The sequence below is a fragment of the Tachysurus vachellii genome, chromosome 7, assembly GCF_030014155.1.
Source record: "Tachysurus vachellii isolate PV-2020 chromosome 7, HZAU_Pvac_v1, whole genome shotgun sequence".
Taxonomy (NCBI): Eukaryota; Metazoa; Chordata; class Actinopteri; order Siluriformes; family Bagridae; genus Tachysurus; species Tachysurus vachellii.
Window position 1 is genome coordinate 227,501 of NC_083466.1, and position 22,500 is coordinate 250,000.

At 39.9% G+C, this 22,500-nt stretch overlaps 3 protein-coding genes across 7 annotated transcripts in view; all 3 read left to right on the top strand.

Moving 5' to 3' along the window:
- The window catches only part of si:dkey-127k13.1 (PWWP domain-containing DNA repair factor 3A), a 10,333-nt gene extending 1,183 nt beyond the window's left edge, over positions 1 to 9,150 (top strand). Inside the window, exons 1-13 of one of the 2 annotated variants that reach the window (XM_060873658.1) lie at positions 47 to 143; positions 2,126 to 2,770; positions 2,885 to 3,086; positions 3,281 to 3,415; positions 6,250 to 6,320; positions 6,429 to 6,511; positions 6,972 to 7,032; positions 7,140 to 7,215; positions 7,812 to 7,862; positions 8,018 to 8,262; positions 8,453 to 8,665; positions 8,840 to 8,928; positions 9,021 to 9,150. In XM_060873658.1, coding sequence (XP_060729641.1) covers positions 2,162 to 2,770; positions 2,885 to 3,086; positions 3,281 to 3,415; positions 6,250 to 6,320; positions 6,429 to 6,511; positions 6,972 to 7,032; positions 7,140 to 7,215; positions 7,812 to 7,862; positions 8,018 to 8,262; positions 8,453 to 8,665; positions 8,840 to 8,928; positions 9,021 to 9,090 — 1,905 coding nt within the window. In that variant the 5' untranslated portion in view covers positions 47 to 143; positions 2,126 to 2,161 and the 3' untranslated portion in view covers positions 9,091 to 9,150. Of the gene's footprint in view, positions 1 to 46; positions 144 to 2,125; positions 2,771 to 2,884; positions 3,087 to 3,280; positions 3,416 to 6,249; positions 6,321 to 6,428; positions 6,512 to 6,971; positions 7,033 to 7,139; positions 7,216 to 7,811; positions 7,863 to 8,017; positions 8,263 to 8,452; positions 8,666 to 8,839; positions 8,929 to 9,020 lie in introns of those variants that run through there. The other variant, XM_060873657.1, reaches the window with a different exon arrangement.
- Positions 9,151 to 11,198: 2,048 nt separating this feature from the next.
- Positions 11,199 to 16,224, top strand: LOC132847814 (inhibitor of growth protein 5-like). Of its 2 annotated transcripts, none has more exons than XM_060873318.1 (8): positions 11,199 to 11,588; positions 13,933 to 14,035; positions 14,122 to 14,288; positions 14,817 to 14,928; positions 15,029 to 15,122; positions 15,403 to 15,526; positions 15,714 to 15,775; positions 16,017 to 16,224. In XM_060873318.1, exons 2-8 carry the CDS (start codon positions 14,008 to 14,010, stop codon positions 16,051 to 16,053), a joined length of 624 nt encoding a protein of 207 aa, XP_060729301.1. In that variant the 5' UTR covers positions 11,199 to 11,588; positions 13,933 to 14,007; the 3' UTR covers positions 16,054 to 16,224. The 2 variants fall into 2 exon arrangements, with proteins under 2 accessions (XP_060729301.1, XP_060729299.1); XM_060873316.1 differs by having other exon boundaries at positions 13,964 to 14,035.
- A 1,243-nt stretch (positions 16,225 to 17,467) lies between these two features.
- The window catches only part of pak2a (p21 protein (Cdc42/Rac)-activated kinase 2a), a 19,668-nt gene continuing 14,635 nt past the window's right edge, over positions 17,468 to 22,500 (top strand). For 2 of the 3 annotated variants that reach the window (XM_060873659.1, XM_060873662.1), the window contains exon 1: positions 17,468 to 17,609. The gene's annotated coding sequence lies outside the window, so the exon portion shown is untranslated. Of the gene's footprint in view, positions 17,610 to 19,925; positions 20,070 to 22,500 lie in introns of those variants that run through there. The other variant, XM_060873661.1, reaches the window with a different exon arrangement.

Here is a 22,500-nt window from a genome sequence, read left to right on the forward strand (position 1 = left end):
TCTTTGTTTGTACCATTAAGAAGAATCATTTGTCCATTTTGTTCAGCAATGAGAGGAGGTTGGCGCTTCCCCCACCGGCATCTCCTCCATGTACCGTAGAGAGCAGCTGCTCCTCCAACTAAGAGCTCCAAAATACCTTTCAGGTTTGTATAAACTGGTAAAAAAGTGTCTGGAGTGAACTGCCCCATGTTAAGCAGTGAACTGCCCCATGTTAAGCAGTGAACTGCCCCATGTTAAGCAGTGAACTGCCCCATGTTAAGCAGTGAACTGCCCCATGTTAAGCAGTGAACTGCCCCATGTTAAGCAGTGAACTGCCCCATGTTAAGCAGTGAACTGCCCCATGTTAAGCAGTGAACTGCCCCATGTTAAGCAGTAACCTGCCCCATTATCAAACACGGACAGTAAACAAAAAGAAAGCAAGTGCTGGAGAGAGTCGTGCCGAGGCACTATCATACACTCATGATGCCATCACACATACACACATGATGCCATCACACATACACACATGATGCCATCACACATACACTCATGATGCCATCACACATACACTCATGATGCCATCACACATACACACATGACTGAACCCATCACACATACACACATGATGCCATCACACATACACTCATGATGCCATCACACATACACTCATGATGCCATCACACACACACTCATGATGCCATCACACATACACTCATGATGCCATCACACATACACTCATGATGCCATCACACATACACTCATGATGCCATCACACATACACACATGACTGAACCCATCACACATACACACATGATGCCATCACACATACACTCATGATGCCATCACACATACACTCATGATGCCATCACACATACACTCATGATGCCATCACACACACACTCATGATGCCATCACACACACACTCATGATGCCATCACACATACACTCATGATGCCATCACACATACACTCATGATGCCATCAACATACACACATGATGCCATCACACATACACACATGATGCCATCACACATACACACATGATGCCATCAACATACACACATGATGCCATCACACATACACACATGACTGAACCCATCACACATACACACATGATGCCATCACACATACACACATGATGCCATCACACATACACACATGATGCCATCACACATACACACATGATGCCATCACACATACACACATGACTGAACCCATCACACATACACACATGATGCCATCACACATACACTCATGATGCCATCACACATACACTCATGATGCCATCACACACACACTCATGATGCCATCACACATACACTCATGATGCCATCACACATACACTCATGATGCCATCACACATACACTCATGATGCCATCACACATACACACATGACTGAACCCATCACACATACACACATGATGCCATCACACATACACTCATGATGCCATCACACATACACTCATGATGCCATCACACATACACTCATGATGCCATCACACACACACTCATGATGACATCACACACACACTCATGATGCCATCACACATACACTCATGATGCCATCACACATACACTCATGATGCCATCAACATACACACATGATGCCATCACACATACACACATGATGCCATCACACATACACACATGATGCCATCACACATACACACATGATGCCATCAACATACACACATGATGCCATCACACATACACACATGACTGAACCCATCACACATACACACATGATGCCATCACACATACACACATGATGCCATCACACATACACACATGATGCCATCACACATACACACATGATGCCATCACACATACACACATGACTGAACCCATCACACATACACACATGATGCCATCACACATACACACATGATGCCATCACACATACACACATGATGCCATCACACATACACACATGACTGAACCCATCACACATACACACATGATGCCATCACACATACACACATGATGCCATCACACATACACACATGACTGAACCCATCACACATTACACTAAACTCACTGTGCAGCCTGTGGATGACCATAAATGTTCTACACCTCAGTTGGAGTGCTAATAAAAACAGACTAACAGGTTTGTCTTTACACACCGTATTGTTTCTGCTCCAAACAGAACAATGTCCCTGAGAAAAAGCTGAAACGTGTCAGCATGAGCACCTCGAAAAAATACAGCCGTAAAGGACGACGCCAGAAAATCTCAAACCAGCAGGCTTCTGTTTTGGAGACGAACTCTGAGCTTTCCTCCAAACCTCACACCGTCCCTTCTGCAGGAGCTGTGAAGAAGACGAGAGGAAAAACAGCCAGAGTTGTCGCACAGCATCCTGACACCGAACCCACACCTGTCTCATCTGTCTCACACACACCAACAAATGGACACTTGTCTCAAAACACCTCCACACGTCCTCAGAGAGGGAGGAAAAAGAAAACAGAGAGATCAGACTTCACCCCTTCTGAGAGATCAGACCCCTGTGGTGATGCTGACACCAGAAGGACTCGGCAGCAAAAAGCCACAATAACACCACCACCACCACCACCACCACCACCACCACGCACTCGGAGATCTAGAGCTGCTAAAGAGACCTCAACACACGCTACACCTTTATGTCTGGGTTCTCCTCAGGACACAACCGTCTCCTCGCCCAAATCAGACTCGGGCGTGAGAACGCCACGGCGAGGGCGTCGACCCAAACTATGCCTCAGCTCCACCCCACAGTGCAGCAGGACACGGCAGAGCCAGCCGCAGATCGGCCCCATCACGGTATGCGTTTATTATAATTACTTATTCTTCCTGTTAGCTGATTGGATGAATCTCTCACCCCTGTATCCGCCCCCTTTCTGATTCTTGTTGGTTGTTGGTTTTTACCCCAAACAGAAAACACTGCCAAAGAGAGTTCGATCTCAGAATCCTGAAACTCAGCAGAGGAAGAGGACGAGGAAGAAGGCAGAACAGGAAGTGGTGGACACACCGCCATTTAAACGTCAGAGAAAGAAGAGATTGGCGAAGGCGGAGCTTCCCCAGAGCCAGCGAATCAGAACGCGCTTCGTGCTGGAGGACTCGGAGCATCAGGAGACAGGTAGTGATGAAGGGATTTCTGATTATTTAATGTTCCTCTGATTGTTCCTGTAAGTGCTGACACTGGAGACTCCTTCTGTACATGATACACACTCCAGTAAACCTGGTGGTGTCACTGATCACACGCTGCTCACCATGAGCCACACAGTGCTGGGGGTGAGGAATATTATGGGATGTTGTTTAACTGTGTTCCAGAAGAGACATCCTCCACCTCAGACCTGTCCATTGAGCTGAGTGTACAGGAGGAAGAGCTGTCTCTTACACACACACTCTCAGAGGAGGACGAAGAGGACGAAGAACTGCCCAGCTTCCTACAGCAGATAAGACAAAGTGAGTCTCACACACACACACACACACTGTATACTCACTACACACACTACACACACACACACACAGTATACTCACTATACACACACACACACTGTATACTCACTACACACACACACACACACACACACACACTGTATACTCACTACACACACTACACACACACACTGTATACTCACTACACACACTACACACACACACACACTGTATACTCACTACACACACACACACACACACACACACTGTATACTCACTACACACACACACACACACACTGTATACTCACTACACACACACACACACACACACACACACTGTATACTCACTACACACACTACACACACACACTGTATACTCACTACACACACCACACACAAACACACACACACTGTATACTCACTACACACACCACACACACACACACACACACAGTATACTCACTACACACACACACACACACACTGTATACTTACTACACACACTACACACACACAGTATACTCACTACACACACTACACACACACACACTGTATACTCACTACACACACACACACACACACACTGTATACTCACTACACACACTACACACACACTGTATACTTACTACACACACCACACACACACACACACTGTATACTCACTAAACACACTACACACATACTCACTACACACACTACACACACATTGTATACTCACTACACACACACACACAGTATACTCACTACACACACTACACACACACACACTGTATACTCACCACACACACACACACACACACTGTATCCTCACTACACACACTACACACACACACACACACACACTGTATCCTCACTACACACACACACACACACCGTATACTCAATACACACACTACACACACACTGTATACTCACTACACACACACACACACACACAGTATACTCACTACACACACCACACACACACACACAGTACACACACTACACACACACACACACACACACACACACACACACAGTATACTCACTACACACACTACACACACAGACTGTATACTCACTACACACACTACAGACACACACTGTATACTTACAACACGCACACACAAATACACACACACTGTACACTCACTGCACACACTACAGACACACACTGTATACTCACTACACGCACACACAAATACACACACTGTATACTCACTACACACACTACAGACACACACACACTGTATACTCACTACACACACACACTGTATACTCACTACACACACTACACACACACACACTGTATACTCACCACACACACACACACAGTATACTCACTACACACACACAGTATACTCACTACACACACACACTGTATACTCACTACACACATACTGTGTACTCACTACACAGACACACTGTATACTCACTACATACTCACTACACACACACACACAGTATACTCACTACACACACCCACACACTGTATACTCACTACACACACACTGTATACTCACTACACACACACACACACACTGTATACTCACTACACACACACACACACACACACACACACACACTGTATACTCACTACACACACTACACACACACACTGTATACTCACTACACACACCACACACAAACACACACACACTGTATACTCACTACACACACCACACACACACAGTATACTCACTACACACACACACACTGTATACTTACTACACACACTACACACACACACAGTATACTCACTACACACACTACACACACACACACTGTATACTCACTACACACACACACACACACACACTGTATACTCACTACACACACTACACACACACTGTATACTTACTACACACACTACACACACACACACACACACACACACACACACACACACACACTGTATACTCACTAAACACACTACACACATACTCACTACACACACTACACACACATTGTATACTCACTACACACACACACACAGTATACTCACTACACACACTACACACACACACACTGTATACTCACCACACACACACACACACTGTATCCTCACTACACACACTACACACACACACACACACACACACACACACACTGTATCCTCACTACACACACACACACACCGTATACTCAATACACACACTACACACACACTGTATACTCACTACACACACTACACACACACACACACAGTATACTCACTACACACACCACACACACACACACACAGTACACACACTACACACACACACACACACACACACAGTATACTCACTACACACACTACACACACAGACTGTATACTCACTACACACACTACAGACACACACTGTATACTTACAACACGCACACACAAATACACACACACTGTACACTCACTGCACACACTACAGACACACACTGTATACTCACTACACGCACACACAAATACACACACTGTATACTCACTACACACACTACAGACACACACACACACTGTATACTCACTACACACACTACACACACACACTGTATACTCACTACACACACTACACACACACACACTGTATACTCACTACACACACACAGTATACTAACTACACACACACACTGTATACTCACTACACACACACTGTGTACTCACTACACAGACACACACACACACTGTATACTCGCTACACACACACACTGTATACTCACTACACACACACACACAGTATACTCACTACACACACCCACACACTGTATACTCACTACACACACACTGTATACTCACTACACACACTACACACACACTGTATACTCACTATGCGTGCACACACACACTGTATACTCACTATTCATACTACACACACATACACTCACACTGCTGTGTGTTTCCTCTAGAACCTTCCTCGATCAGAGAGGGGCTGTGTGTGTGGTGTAAACTGAGGAAATACCCCTTCTGGCCAGCCATGGTACTTAATCATCTGCATCTTAAAAAAGTCATTAAATGTACATTTTTTGGACAGCTGTCTAACACATTGTGTGTGTGTGTGTGTGTGTGTGTGTGTGTGTGTGTTCAGGTTAAGAGTGTGAACCGTAAGACTAAGAAGGCCAGCATTGTGTTTATTGACCAGTTTCTCATTTATAAAGGAATATGTAAAGGGTGAGTGTCTTCATTCTTCACAGAACCAAATGTGTGGCTGTATTTTTGTTGCATTACTTTATATAAATGTGAAACACACACACTTTACTTTACACTTTCACTCCCTGTGTTGAGGAATCAACATGTATGTAATGTGAAACACACACACTTTACTTTACACTTTCACTCCCTGTGTTGAGGAATCAACATGTATGTAATGTGAAACACACACACTTTACTTTACACTTTCACTCCCTGTGTTGAGGAATCTGTAATGTGGCTGTTAACAGAAAATATAATATTTGTCTCGAGCTGCTCGAGTTGGAATGAGACGTGTTTGTGTATCCATTACTGTGTGTTTGTGGGTTATGTTTGTGTAATTATTTTCAAAAACTTTTAAGAACAATAGTTCCGTGTGTGTGTGTGTGTGTGTGTGTGTGATGGATAATAACATGCAGTGTGTTTTTATTTCCTGATGCAGTTTATCCGTGTCCCTGAGGACGCTAAAACCGTTTGACTGTGAAGAGTATCACCACTTTGTGGTACAAAAACACTGCTGTTTATTATTATTATTATTGTTGTTGTTGTTGTTGTTGTTGTTGCTGTTGCTGTTGCTGTTTGTGTTTCTAATAATAAGGTGTGTGTGTAGGACATAGCCAAAGAGAAGTACGGTGAATCCATCATGTTGAGTCTGGACCTAATCTCTGACTACAACATCCGCATTGGTGTGTGAGCACACACACACACACACACACACACACACACACACACACACACACATACACATACCAACACGCACAAATACCCACACACATACACATACCCCCCCCACACACACACATACACAAATACATACACATACCCACACCCATACCCACACACACACACACATACAAACACGCACAAATACCCACACACACACACACACATACACATACCTCCCCCACACACACATACACACATACATACACATACCCACACATACCCATACACACACACTCACACACATATACACAGAGATTTATTATTATAGCTGTTATTGTTGTTGCTGTAATAAGGGTAGTAAATGAAAATGTTTGTTTATTCACTCGCCTTCATACTGTAATATACTATACCTCTCTCTCTGTGTCTCTGTGTGTGTGTCTCTCTGTGTGTGTGTGTGTCTCTCTGTGTGTGTGTGTGTGTGTCTCTGTGTGTGTCTCTGTGTGTGTCTCTGTGTGTGTGTCTCTGTGTGTGTCTCTGTGTGTGTGTCTGTGTGTGTGTGTGTCTCTGTGTGTGTGTGTGTGTGTCTCTGTGTATGTGTGTGTCTGTGTGTGTGTAGGTTGTGGCTCATTTGTTGGCTCAATCATTGACTACATTGCTGATGATATCAGTAAGTAATGATCTATCCAGTCTCTTATAGTTATTATTAATGTTAATATTCTTATTTTTGTTAAATAAATTAATGATTTATTTTTTTTAAATAAAAACATTTTTTTTACATGTTTACATATTCTATATTTTAGTGTGTGTGTGTGTGATTAACAGGTCAGCCAATAAGGAGTCAATACTCGAAGGCTTCGTCAGATCTTCTGTCTCCCACTCAGTGTCTGATGGAGCAGCAGGATGGAGACTCTGAGTTTCAGGACCTTGAGGAACATCCTGACCTCCTTCAGGAGTTCCACGTGGTGAAGAAAGTTCTCCCTGACCGTGCGCTGGCTGCCAGGAACCGCGCCAACCAGAGACTGGTGGACTTCATTGTGAGGAAACGAGGAGCTCAGGACCGCTTACTGGTACAGAACAAACACTTTGTGCATGTGCGAGTGTGTGTCTGTGGGTGTGAGTGCACAAGTGTGTGTGTGTGAGCGTGCGAGTGTGTGTGTGTGTTTTTGGTTCTGCTCAGCTTGATCAGTCAGGACACAGTGCTATGTTGAATCTGCGTGTCCTGGTTCTCTGACTGTGTCGTCCTGAACACACACACAGGCGGTGATCAGAGGTCAGCAGGTGTCCACGTGGCTGCGGGATCTGCACAGCTCCACCCGCTTGGTGGTAGGTCAGGTGTACCTGGAGGACGAGAAGCAGGTGGATGCAGTGTACAGCTACCTGGAGGAATTGTATCAGAGTGCTGCTAAAGCTAACCGGGGTCTGGAGAAATCAGACCGCATACGATTCATCCTGGACGTCCTTTTCCCTGAGGTGTGTGTGTGTGTAGCACTCTTGTGCGTCACTCTGGATAAGGGTGCACAATGCTGTAAATGTGTGTGACCATGGCAACAACCTTCCATCATAGTCACATACATAGAGTTTTTGAACGGTCCTGAAAGGAGGAAAGGACGAGTAAAATGAGTGAATTTATTTGGTGTGTTTCAGGCTTTGATCTCTGCAATATCTGCAGTGGATTCTGTCTCTCTGGTTAAAGCAGAAGAGAAATATCGCCAAGGTCCTCGCCATAGCAACAGGTAGTGTGTGTGTGTGTGTGTGTGAGATGAGATGAGAAACTTACAGTAGAGAAATAGCCTGTTATTCTTTCTCTCTTTCTCACCCTCTGTAGAGAAAGACAGGAGTTTGACCTGATGATTGAGCAGCAGATGAAGCTGAAGGCAGCAGATTGGTCACGTTGAACACTGCTGCTTTTATTTTTTAATCTTGTTTTTCTTAATAAAACATTTATTTGTTTGTCACCTTTTTGTTCTACTGTTTACATTCACAAGATAGAGCACTAGATAGTGCTCACTATTCAGGTGCTGAGATTCAGTACTGAACACACTTACTGAGATGCTTCACATTTACACTCATTGTGCTCTCTCTCTGTGTCTCTCTCTCTTTGTCTCTCTCTGTGTCTCTATCTCTGTGTCTCTCACTTTCTCTCTCTCTCTCTCTCTCTCTCTCTCTCTGTCTCTCACTTTCTCTCTCTGTCTCTGTGTGTCTCTCTCTGTCTCTCTCTCTCTGTCTCTCACTTTCTCTCTCTCTCTCTCTCTCTCTCTGTGTCTCACTTTCTCCCTTTCTCTCACTGTCTCTCACTTTCTCTCTGTCTCTCTCTGTGTCTTTCTCTCTCTGTGTGTCTCTCACTTTCTCTCTCTTTCTCTGTGTCTCTCTCTCTCTGTGTCTCACTTTCTCCCTTTCTCTCACTGTGTCTCTCACTTTCTCTCTCTCTCTGTGTCTCTCACTTTCTCTCTCTCTCTGTGTGTCTCACTTTCTCCCTTTCTCTCACTGTCTCTCTCTGTGTCTTTCTCTCTCTGTGTGTCTCTCACTTTCTCTCTCTTTCTCTCACTTTCTCTCTCTCTCTGGGCACTTGACAAATAGAGGTGAAACAGTATTTTTCTTTTCACAAACAAAATAAATGTTTTTCAAACAAAATATATGAAATTTTGAAAAGAAAAAAAGTTGGTGTCACTGTTACTGTTTTATAGAATTTCCCCTTCTTTCCCCTTCGTGAAGCCTTTTTCACGACAACAGACATAAAATGTCCTGCGGTGTGACGCCACACTACAGTAAAGAGAAAATATACAGATGTTACTGATTTTAACTGCAGATCACAGATGTTAAAGTTTATGAAGCCTTTTCTAAAAATCATCATTAAAATTCAACATAGTTATTTTTCACAACTGTTTTTCAGTTCCACTCCTTACTCGCACTTTCTTTTCTCACTCACTCGCATAGAAATATTTTGTAAAATGAGAGTCTTACTGCACTGTTTATTTTTTTGTGATAGTTAAATGATGCAGCGCTTTGAAAGCTACATCATGATAAAAATCGAATTAACTTAATTAAGGCATTTAGTTGGATTTAAAGTGATGTCACACCACATGACCTCCATGTCACACCACATGACCTCCATGTCACACCACAGGACGGCATTTATGTTACAAAATTTTGCTTGTTGTAAATATTCCTGTATATTGTTTTTGTATGTAAAAACCTTTTTTTTTATTAAGTTAATATTTGTAAAATAATGCCAAAGCTCTTATGAATTATTCCAAATGTTGCTGGTTTATTTTATAGCTGTTTATATTTCATGTCTCATTTATGTTACAGTCACAACGCAGGACATTTGGCATAAAAGACTTTAAATAAACAGGAACAAAAAATATTTTTCATCCAAAAGTAAAAGTACAACATAAAATACAGTAATTTACATGTGATTGTTGTCAGAAAAAACACATTTTAGTGAGTATTTACACTGTTATATTAAAATCACGTCACGTCAACCACCCAACTGTCTCTCACATTGTCTCTTTGTCTCTGTCTTTCTCTGTGTCTGTCTCTCTCACTTTGTCTCTCTGTCTCTCTCTTTGTCTCTCTCTTTGTCTCTCTCACTTTGTCTCTCTGTCTCTCACTTTGTCTCTCTCACTTTGTCTCTCTGTCTCTCACTTTGTCTCTCTCACTTTGTCTCTCTGTCTCTCACTTTGTCTCTTTGTCTCTCTGTCTCTCACTTTGTCTCTCTCACTTTCTCTCTTTGTCTCTCTCACTTTGTCTCTCTGTCTCTCACTTTGTCTCTCTCACTTTGTCTCTTTATCTCTCTGTCTCTCTCACTTTGTCTCTCTCTCTTTGTCTCTCTGTCTCACTTTGTCTCTCTCACTTTGTCTCTCTCTCTTTGTCTCTCTGTCTCTCACTTTGTCTCTCTCACTTTGTCTCTTTATCTCTCTGTCTCTCACTTTGTCTCTCTCACTTTCTCTCTTTGTCTCTCTCAGTAATACCTTTTTAAATAAATGACTAATTTATTAGTTAAATAAACTTAAAGACTAAAACAGAAACTAGACCTGATGTAACACTACATTACACACAGAGTGTTGGACCAATCAGAGTCGTGTTTCTCATCCGGGTTTTGTGTGTTCTGTTTATGACGAACATAACGGCGGACAGACAGAGAGAGAGAGAGAGAGAGAGCGGAGTTTTTCACTTATTTTTATTTTCAAGCCGAGTCTTTATCTGTATTTATAAAGTCTCCAAAACAGTAACACAAATGACACCGTAGCTAAAGTGTTTTAAGCGAACGGGGGCTTTTACTTCCGTCACATAAATATGACGTCATCTGCCGGATGAATTTGGCGCGCGCGACTAGAGCAGCTGAGCGGCGTTAAAATGGCCATAGCGATGTATCTGGAACATTATCTGGATAGTAAGTGTTTATTTTATATATATTATTATTATACATGTAAATAAGTGTTTATTTTATATATTACATTATTATACATGTAAATAAGTGTTTATTTTATATATATTATATTATTATACATGTAAATAAGTCTTTATTTTATATATTATATTATTATACATGTAAATAAGTGTTTATTTTATATATATTATTATATATACATGTAAATAAGTGTTTATTTTATATATATTATTATTATACATGTAAATAAGTGTTTATTTTATATATATTATTATTATACATGTAAATAAGTGTTTATTTTATATATATTATTATTATACATGTAAATAAGTCTTTATTTTATATATATTATTATTATACATGTAAATAAGTCTTTATTTTATATATATTATTATTATACATGTAAATAAGTCTTTATTTTATATATATTATTATTATACATGTAAATAAGTCTTTATTTTATATATATTATTATTATACATGTAAATAAGTCTTTATTTTATATATTATATTATTATACATGTAAATAAGTCTTTATTTTATATATTATATTATTATACATGTAAATAAGTCTTTATTTTATATATATTATTATTATACATGTAAATAAGTCTTTATTTTATATATATTATTATTATACATGTAAATAAGTCTTTATTTTATATATATTATTATTATACATGTAAATAAGTCTTTATTTTATATATTACATTATTATACATGTAAATAAGTGTTTATTTTATATCTATTATTATTATACATGTAAATAAGTGTTTATTTTATATATATTATTATTATACATGTAAATAAGTGTTTATTTTATATATTACATTATTATACATGTAAATAAGTCTTTATTTTATATATATTATTATTATACATGTAAATAAGTCTTTATTTTATATATATTATTATTATACATGTAAATAAGTCTTTATTTTATATATTATATTATTATACATGTAAATAAGTCTTTATTTTATATATATTATTATTATACATGTAAATAAGTGTTTATTTTATATATATTATTATTATACATGTAAATAAGTCTTTATTTTATATATTATATTATTATACATGTAAATAAGTCTTTATTTTATATATATTATTATTATACATGTAAATAAGTGTTTATTTTATATATTATATTATTATACATGTAAATAAGTGTTTATTTTATATATATTATTATTATACATGTAAATAAGTGTTTATTTTATATATATATATTATTATACATGTAAATAAGTGTTTATTTTATATATTATATTATTATACATGTAAATAAGTGTTTATTTTATATATTATATTATTATACATGTAAATAAGTGTTTATTTTATATATATATATTATTATACATGTAAATAAGTGTTTATTTTATATATATATATTATTATATACATGTAAATAAGTCTTTATTTTATATATTATATTATACATGTAAATAAGTGTTTATTTTATATATATTATTATTATACATGTAAATAAGTCTTTATTTTATATATTATATTATTATATACATGTAAATAAGTCTTTATTATATATATATATTATACATGTAAATAAGTGTTTATTTTATATATTATATTATTATATACATGTAAATAAGTGTTTATTTTATATATTATATTATTATATACATGTAAATAAGTCTTTATTATATATATATATTATTATACATGTACATAAGTGTTTATTTTATATATTATATTATTATATACATGATAGTAAGTCATTAATAAAGTAATAAATGTAAAACTGTAGTGTTCAACACATGACCTGTACACAGGTTAATACTGTGTTAGGGTTTGTTTATAATAAACACTGTTAATGTTAGTGTTAATGTCAGTGTTAATGCCAGTGTCAGTGTTAATATTAGTGTTACTGTTAGCGTTAATGCCAGTGTTAGTGTTAATGCCAGTGTTAATACCAGTGTTAATGTCAGTGTTAATGTTAGTGTTACTGTTAGCGTTAATGCCAGTGTTAGTGTTAATGCCAGTGTTAATGCCAGTGTTAATGTCAGTGTTAATGTTAGTGTTACTGTTAGCGTTAATGCCAGTGTTAGTGTTAATGCCAGTGTTAATGCCAGTGTTAATGCCAGTGTTAATGCCAGTGTTAATGTCAGTGTTAATGTTAGTGTTACTGTTAGCGTTAAAGCCAGTGTTAGCGTTAATGCCAGTGTTAGCGTTAATGCTAGTGTCAGTGTTAATGTTAGTGTTAGTTTTAGTGGTAATGTTAGTTTTAGTGTTAATGTTAGTGTTTAAACAGAAATGTTAAAGTAACTGTTATGTAAAACCAGACTGTAGTTAACTGAACACTACACTGTAGTTAACTGAACACTACACTGTAGTTTGACGTCACTTCCTGTCTGAAGGTCTCGAGGGTCTTCCCTTTGAGCTGCAGCGGAATTTCTCACTGATGACTGATTTGGACAACAGAACTGAAGGTGTGTGTGTTAATGCATGAAGAACTGAACACAGTACATGTAGGTCTCCATCCCAGCACTTTAACTGCTCTCACTGGTCTGTGCAGAGAAGAAAGTGGAGATCGATGATCTGGTGTGTGAGTACATGGAGTGTGTGAGGAACCTGTCAGCTGAGGACCGAGTGGAGCTTCTAAAGAGGATCAATGGAGCCTACAGCAAGTGTCTAGAGTTCAGTGATGACAAAGTGCAGCTTGCCATGCAGATATACGAGCTGGTGTGTGTGTGTGTGTGTGTGTGTGTGTGTGTGTGTGTGTGTGTGTGTCAGAGAAATTACAAGTGTATAGAACATTTTACACACATTCACTTTTTATAAATTCATCCATTAGGAATAAAAAAGAAGAGAAGTCGAGTAAAGAAATGACAAGGATATTAAAGATAGGAGGAAATAAAGGGAGCAAAGAAGAAGAGATAAAAACAGATGAAAGATGGAGGAAAAGGAGAGAATATTTCACCTAAAATAAAGCTTCTGTACGGTGTGGCTTTAACTTTAACGTGCTTTGGTGCTTCAGTTGGTAATAAACATTGGTAATGTTTCTGTTCAGAGTCAGTGAGGCAGAGAGGTATTACCTTCTGCAGCCACTAGGGGGCAGAGCTTAGAGACGCTACAGCAAATATATTTCAGAAATGATTAAGAAGTTATTGACAACTAATTAATAATTGACTTATGTGGTATTTACTTACTGAATCAGTCATAGTGTGGGTGTGGGTGTGTGTGTGCGCGTGTGTACATGTTTTCACACAGGTGGACAAACACATCCGGCGTCTGGATGCTGATCTAGCACGCTTTGAGAACGAACTGAAGGACAAGCTGGAATTGAGCGGCCTCGAGAGCTCAGACGACAAGAAGAGTAAAAGTGCGAGCGGAATCAGATGACGAGCTACAACGCTAACTAATGTAGTTAACATGTACTGTAAACCTGTAGCCACCAGCAATGAGTATGTTCTTGTGTTCAGAGAAGAAGAACCTGAAGGACAGAAGAGGAGGGAGTGGGAGAGAAAAGAGCGGTTCTGGTCACGACTCTCCCAAACCCAAAGCACAGAAGAACACGTACGCGCACGCACACACACACACACACACACACACACACACACACACAGGCTAGCGGCACACTGATGGTTAGCAGGGATTAGCCACACAGTGGTGATACTAAATGGTTTGGTCCTGTTTCAGAACTTCTCTGTAATGGTCTGTCTTGTTCATGTATTTGATTGATATGATGGATGAATGGTTTGGTCCATCTACAGTAGCTTTAGTAGCTAATGAGTTGATTAATAAGCATTTAGTCTGTGTGTGTACTGATAGTTGTGTATCTGTTCTCTTCTGTCAGTGATGTTCTGCTGGATGTTCACTCGTCTGATGTTCTCGACATGCCTGTGGACCCCAACGAGCCCACGTACTGTCTGTGTGCTCAGGTCTCATACGGAGAGATGATCGGCTGTGACAACGCTGATGTACGAACATGTGCACACTCAGTAATCTCACACACATACACACACATTAGGTCAGAGCAGAGAGTCCTGAACATCACTGAACACTGGAGTGAGGTTTAAAGGGTGAGCTGTGAGCTGAGTGTGTGAGTTAGTTAGTCTGATTAACTCTGACTTGATTATTGAATTGTGCTTGTTGTTTTTCTAACAGTGTCCCATTGAGTGGTTTCACTTCGCTTGTGTCTGTCTGACGACTAAACCCAAAGGGAAATGGTAAGACACTGCTGATCAAACATCTCCACATCACTCTGCCTTGTTTCTCTTCATTAATATTCATGATCTAAATGAATACATGGCTCTTCATCCAGATTTCACTAACATTAGCGTGTAGCATGACACTGTTTTATGTTGTCAGCTATAGTCCAGTGCTAATGAGGTGTGTTTTATAGTCTGGAAAAAATGTCTTTATTGAGAAAATGTTGACATTAAACATCTAATTGTTTCCTTTTTGCAGGTTTTGTCCTCGCTGCATACAAGACGTGAAGAAATGACGCCTGTGTTATTGGTCCTGCACTTTAATCAGTCCTTGTGATTATCGGCTTCCCAAAAAAAGTATTTTTTTAATGCAGCTTATGCACTGTCCTGTTTGTACCAGGGAATTCTTCATAATTAGAGATGTTCTCCTTAAATCTGTATTTTATGATTAAAGTTCTTTAAAATGACATTTGATGTGTCTGAGTTGATGCTGCTGTGATTGGACCTGCTATAAGCCACGCCCCTTCTTCACTAAAACCTCATCTAAACCATTACTAGAGATGTTCTGTGTGACCCTAAACTAAATCCACGGTCCCCACCACATGCATGTCATGTCCTCATGGTGCAGGGTTTAGTGTGTTTGTTGGATCTGGGTTGGATGTAAGAGAAGAAAAGAGATTAAACTGACCCTGATACACTGCAGTATGAGACACACACATATACACACATACAGACACACACACATATACACACATACAGACACACACACATATACACACACACACATAGACACACACACATACAGACACACATATACACACATACAGACATCCACACACAGTACAGATACACACACATATACACACACACACACACACATAGACACACACATACAGACACACACACATATACACACATATACACACATACAGACATCCACACACACAGTACAGATACACACACATATACACACACACACATAGACACACACACACAGACACACACATATACACACATACAGACACACACACATATACACACATACAGACACACACATATACACACACACACACATAGACACACACACACATACAGACACACATATACACACATACAGACATCCACACACACAGTACAGATACACACACATACACACACACATACAGACACACACATATACACACATACAGACACACACACATAGACACACACACACATACAGACACACATATACACACATACAGACACACACACACATATACACACATACAGACACACACACACATATACACACATACAGACATCCACACACACAGTACAGATACACAAATAGAGACACATACACACACTCATACACAAACAGACACACATGATTAGATGTAGTACTGGTGTAGATGTGTAATAGTTTGATATTAGCAGGTTGATGATATCCCACAATGCCCTGCGGTGGGTTTGCGTACAAATGAACCTTTAAGAGGTGATAATTCATTTATTATGTATTTATACTAACGAACCTGGGTCTGAGATATTGTTTTAGGTTTCTCACAGTAAACAAACATTTAAATTTGTTTACATAATTTAAAAAGTTTGATAAATAATTGTGATTATCGACAATTCCGATCCGTTACAAGAGTTTCCTTAACTTTAACGCTGTGAAAGCAGAAACGTTCCGCCTTGTTTATGGGAATTGTAGTTCTTTAGCTCGTTACGCTCACTCTTCCTGGTTAAGGACAGAACTTCATTTCCCATCATGCACAGCGGCTTGTCGAGCCGATGGACGGAATCCGTTTGCAGCGGAGTTTTGGTGGCTGTTCGAGTTTGGGGGAAACTTTTAGCAGGAGCTCGTGTCAAGGTTACTAACTTTATATTTATATTGTTTTTATATTTACACCTTTTACAAACCGCGCAACACGTTAAAGTGAGCGATAAAATCATTTCACAAGTCTAAAACAGGGTAGGGCAAGTAGTTCCGCTTCATATATACACACACACACACACACACACACACACACACACACACACACACACACACACACACACACACACACACACACACACACACACACACACACACACACACACACACACACACACACACACACACACACACACACACACTATACACACTATACACACTACACACACTACACACACTACACACACACTATACACACACACACACACTACACACACACACACACACACACACACACACACACTATACACACACTATACACACTATACACACTATACACACAAACTGATACAAGGTGCATGAGATCACTCACTCCAAAAGAGGTCTATAATTCAGTCTAAGCGAAAAGTTTAAAACTAGAGCTTTAACTGTGTGTTTGTGTGTTTGTTTGTGTGTAGTGTTTGTGTGTGTGTATATAGTGAGGTGTTTGTGTGTGTATAGCGTATAGTATGTGTATATAGTGAGGTGTGTGTTTGTGTATAGTGTTTGTGTGTGTATATAGTGAGGTGTGTGTGTATGTATAGTGTTTGTGTGTGTACAGTGTTTATATATAGTGTATGTATAGTATTTGTGTGTGTATAGTGTGTGTGTATAGTGTGTGTGTGTACAGTGTTTATGTATAGTGTTTGTGTGTGTGTATATTGTACAGTATGTGTGTGTATAGTGAGGTGTGTATAGTGTTTGTGTGTGTATAATGTTTGTGTGTGTATAGTGTACAGTATGTGTGTATATAGTGAGGTGTGTATAGTGTGTGTGTGTATAGTGTGTATGTATAATGTTTGTGTGTGTGTATAATGTACAGTATGTGTGTATAGTGTACAGTATGTGTGTATATAGTGAGGTGTGTGTAGTGTGTGTATAGTGTCTGTGTGTGTATAGTGTGTATGTATAATGTTTGTGTGTGTATAGTGTACAGTGTGTGTGTATAATGTGTGTGTATAGTGTACAGTATGTGTGTATAGTGTACAGTATGTGTGTATATAGTGAGGTGTGTGTAGTGTGTGTATAGTGTTTGTGTGTGTATAGTGTGTATGTATAATGTTTGTGTGTATAGTGTGTATGTATAATGTTTGTGTGTGTGTGTGTGTGTGTGTATAGTGTTTGTGTGTGTGTGTATAGTGTTTGTGTGTGTATAGTGTGTATGTATAATGTTTGTGTGTGTGTATAGTGTTTGTGTGTGTATAGTGTGTATGTATAATGTTTGTGTGTGTGTATAGTGTGTATGTATAATGTTTGTGTGTGTGTATATAGTGAGGTGTGTGTAGTGTGTGTGTGTGTGTGTGTGTGTATAGTGTTTGTGTGTGTATAGTGTGTATGTATAATGTGTGTGTGTGTATAGTGTGTATGTATAATGTTTGTGTGTGTATATAGTGAGGTGTGTATAGTGTGTGTGTGTGTGTGTGTGTGTGTGTGTGCACTATTATCACTTTAGCTAACATTAGGTAGTAGTTATTAATATGAATCCTCAAGGAATAAACTTGTAAATTAAAAATCATTTTAGTTTCTCTCTTAAACTTTATTGAGCTGCACTTCATTTTTACACCTGAAGAATCACCGGATAATAATAATAATAATAATAATAATAATAATGATAATAATAATAATAATGATAGTAATAATAATAATAATAATAATGATGATAATAATAATAATAAAAACAATAATAATAATAATGATAATAATAATAATAATAATAATAATTATAATAATAATAATAATGATAGTAATAATAATAATAATAATAATAATAATAATGATTATTATTATTATTATTATTATTATTATTATTATTATTATAATATTATCCATTTAAATATTTACATATTTCAGATTAGAATAATTACTTGTTATTAACATAATAATATGATTGAGACTGGTGTATGTTATATATCTGTGTTCAGTAATAATGCATTAACACCGGTGTAAATGTGCAGATCAGATAGTAAGGTAAATGATGTTAATGTAGACTGATGGGAGGGGAAACACATGGTCTGTGTGTGTGTGTGTGTGTGAGATTAACCTGTGGAGTACTCTCTCATGTTAAAAGCTCCTCCCCTTTTGTAATTAAATGCCTTTTTGTGTTAATAAGACCCTGAGGTTGGAGTCACTCTGAGCACAAGCAGAAAGGTCTCACTCTCACACACAGGAAGCTCAACTCACAAATTTCCTTTTATAGAAGCTGAGAACACAAAAGCTGTGACACTCTTCCTGTAAACAGTTCCTCCATATGCCTGAGAGAAAGACAGACAGACAGACAGACTGCCCGGGTCTGACCTGCAGTGAAACAGGAAGAGGAAATGTTTCTGTTGTTCTCCACCAATCAGAGCAGGACAGGAAGTGAGTGATGGGGAAACTCCATCACAAACACACACACACACAGACACACACAGGTTTTTCCCTTTAATGGTATGTGTAAGGTTCACATCTCTCCTTAGTGTTAAAGAGCCACAACATGCAGCAATGAGGAGAGAAAGAAAGGAGGGGAAAGAGATAAAAAGGGGTGGTGATAGAGAGAGAGAGAGAGAGAGAGAGAGAGAGAGAGAGAGATATGAGATGAGATAATGTACAGGATTGTGCAGAACAGCAGTCAACTGAAATGTGAGACAGAATGTGTGTGCAAAGAGCATAAAACAGCATGTAAACATGTTGATGGATGTATTTAAAGTGTGTGTATTCGGTGTAGGTCTGTGCAGTCCATTTTTTTGGTATCATTTTCCAGACGGCAGGAGGGTGAAGAGTGTGTGTGAGGGGCATGTGGGGTGAAGTGTGTGTGTGTGTGTGTGGGAGGTCCACAATGCTGTTGGCTTTGCGGATGCAGCAAGTGTCCATGATAGAGGGAAGAGAGACTCCAATGATCTTCTCAGATGTCCTCACTCTCCGCTGCAGGGTCTTGTGATCTGAGATGGTGCAGTTCACAAACCAGACAGTGATGCAGCTGCTCAGGATGATCTCAATGGTCCCTCTGTAGAACATGGTCAGGATGGGGGGAGGGAGATGTGCCTTTCTCAGCCTTCGTAAGAAGTAGTGATGCTGCTGGGCTTTCTTGGTGATGGAGCTGGTGTTGAGTGACCAGGTGAAGTTCTCCGCTAGATGAACACCAAGAAATTTGGTGCTCTTGATGATCTCTACAGATGATCTGTTGATGTTCAGTGGAGAGTCGTCACTCTGTGCTCTCCTGAAGTCAACAACCATCTCTTTAGTTTTATCAACATTCAGAGACAGGTTGTTGGTTCTACACCAGGTAGTTAGATGTTGCACCTCCTCTCTGTATGCTGACTCGTCGTTCTTGCTGATGAGACCCACCACAGTCGTGTCATCAGTGAACTTGATGATATGGTTTGATCTGTGCATTTCTGCACAGTCGTGAGTCAGCAGAGTGAACAGCAGTGGACTGAGCACACAGCCCTGAGGGTCTCCAGTGTTCAGTGTGATGGTGCTGGAGATGCTGTTCCTGATCTGGACTGACTGAGGTCTCCCAGTCAGGAAGTCCAGGATCCAGATGCAGAGGGAGGTGTTCAGTCCCAGCAGGTTCAGCTTCCCAATCAGGTGCTGAGGGATGATTGTGTTAAATGCTGAACCAAAGTCTATGAACATCATTCGTATGTAAGTGTCTTAATTGTCCAGGTGGGTGAGGGCTAAATGAAGGGCCGTGGCAATGGTATCGTCTGTGGAGCGGTTTGGACGATACACGAACTGTAGGGGGTCCAGTGAGGGTGGTAACGGTCTTGATGTGCCTCATGACGAGCTTCTCAAAGCACTTCATAACGATGGGTGTGAGTGCGACGGGACGATGGTCATTGAGGCAGGACACTGTAGACTTCTGTGGGACGGGGACAATGGTGGTTGTCTTGAGGCACGTAGGAACAACAGCGCTGCTCAGGGAAATGTTGAAGATGTCAGTGAAGACATCCGCTAGCTGTTCTGCACATTCACTGAGCACCTGCCAGGAATGTTGTCTGGTCCATCAGCCTTCTGTGGGTTAACTCTGTATAGAGATCTCCTCACGTCGGCTGTGGATAGACAGAGTATCTGGTCGTGGGGGGGGGGGGGGGGTGGTCTTCCTTGCCGTTACGTTGTTCTGCACCTCAAACCGAGTATAGAAGTCATTCAGCACATCTGTGAGGGAGGCATCACTATCACAGGCAGGTGAAGCTGTCTTGTAGTTCATGATCACCTGTATGTCCTGCCACATGCACTGGGTGTCTCTGCTGTCCTGGATGTGGCTGTGGATTGTCTGGGTGTGTGCACGCTTTGCCTCTCTGATGGCTCGGGACAGTTTGGCCCCTGCTGTTCTTAGGGCCGCCCTGTCCCCTGTTCTGAAGGCTAAGTCTCTAGTCCTCAGCAGCGCACACACGTTAGCAGTCATCCACTGCTTCTGGCTGGAGCATGTGGTGATGGTCTTGTGGATGGTCATCAATGCACTTGCTGATGTAGCTGGTCACTGATGCCGTGTCCTCCTCCAAGCTGATGAAGTCGCCGTTGGTTGCAGCCTCCCTGAAGATGTTCCAGTCAGTGCACTCAAAGCAGTCCTGAAGAGCAGAGGTGGCTCCTTCTGGCCAGGTTCTCACCTGCTTCAGAACCAGTTTAGAGTTTGACGAGTGGTCTGTATGCTGGAATTAGCATAACAGAGATGTGGTCTGCGTAGCCGAGGTGGGGGTGGGGCTCCGCAAAACAGGGGGCGGGGCTCCGCACAGCAGATCCAGCGTGTTTTCACCTCTCGTAGCAAAGTCCACATGCTGATGGAATTTAGGGAGCACTGATTTGAGAT

What these genes read in the sequence shown, in the direction of transcription:
- LOC132847814 (XM_060873316.1), top strand. Translation starts at nt 11,552, where the DNA reads ATGGCCATAGCGATGTATCTGGAACATTATCTGGATA. An exon ending in TCTGGAACATTATCTGGATA is followed by an intron (nt 11,589 to 13,963) that starts GTAAGTGTTTAT and finishes TCCTGTCTGAAG; the next exon opens with GTCTCGAGGGTCTTCCCTTT. An exon ending in TTTGGACAACAGAACTGAAG is followed by an intron (nt 14,036 to 14,121) that starts GTGTGTGTGTTA and finishes TGGTCTGTGCAG; the next exon opens with AGAAGAAAGTGGAGATCGAT.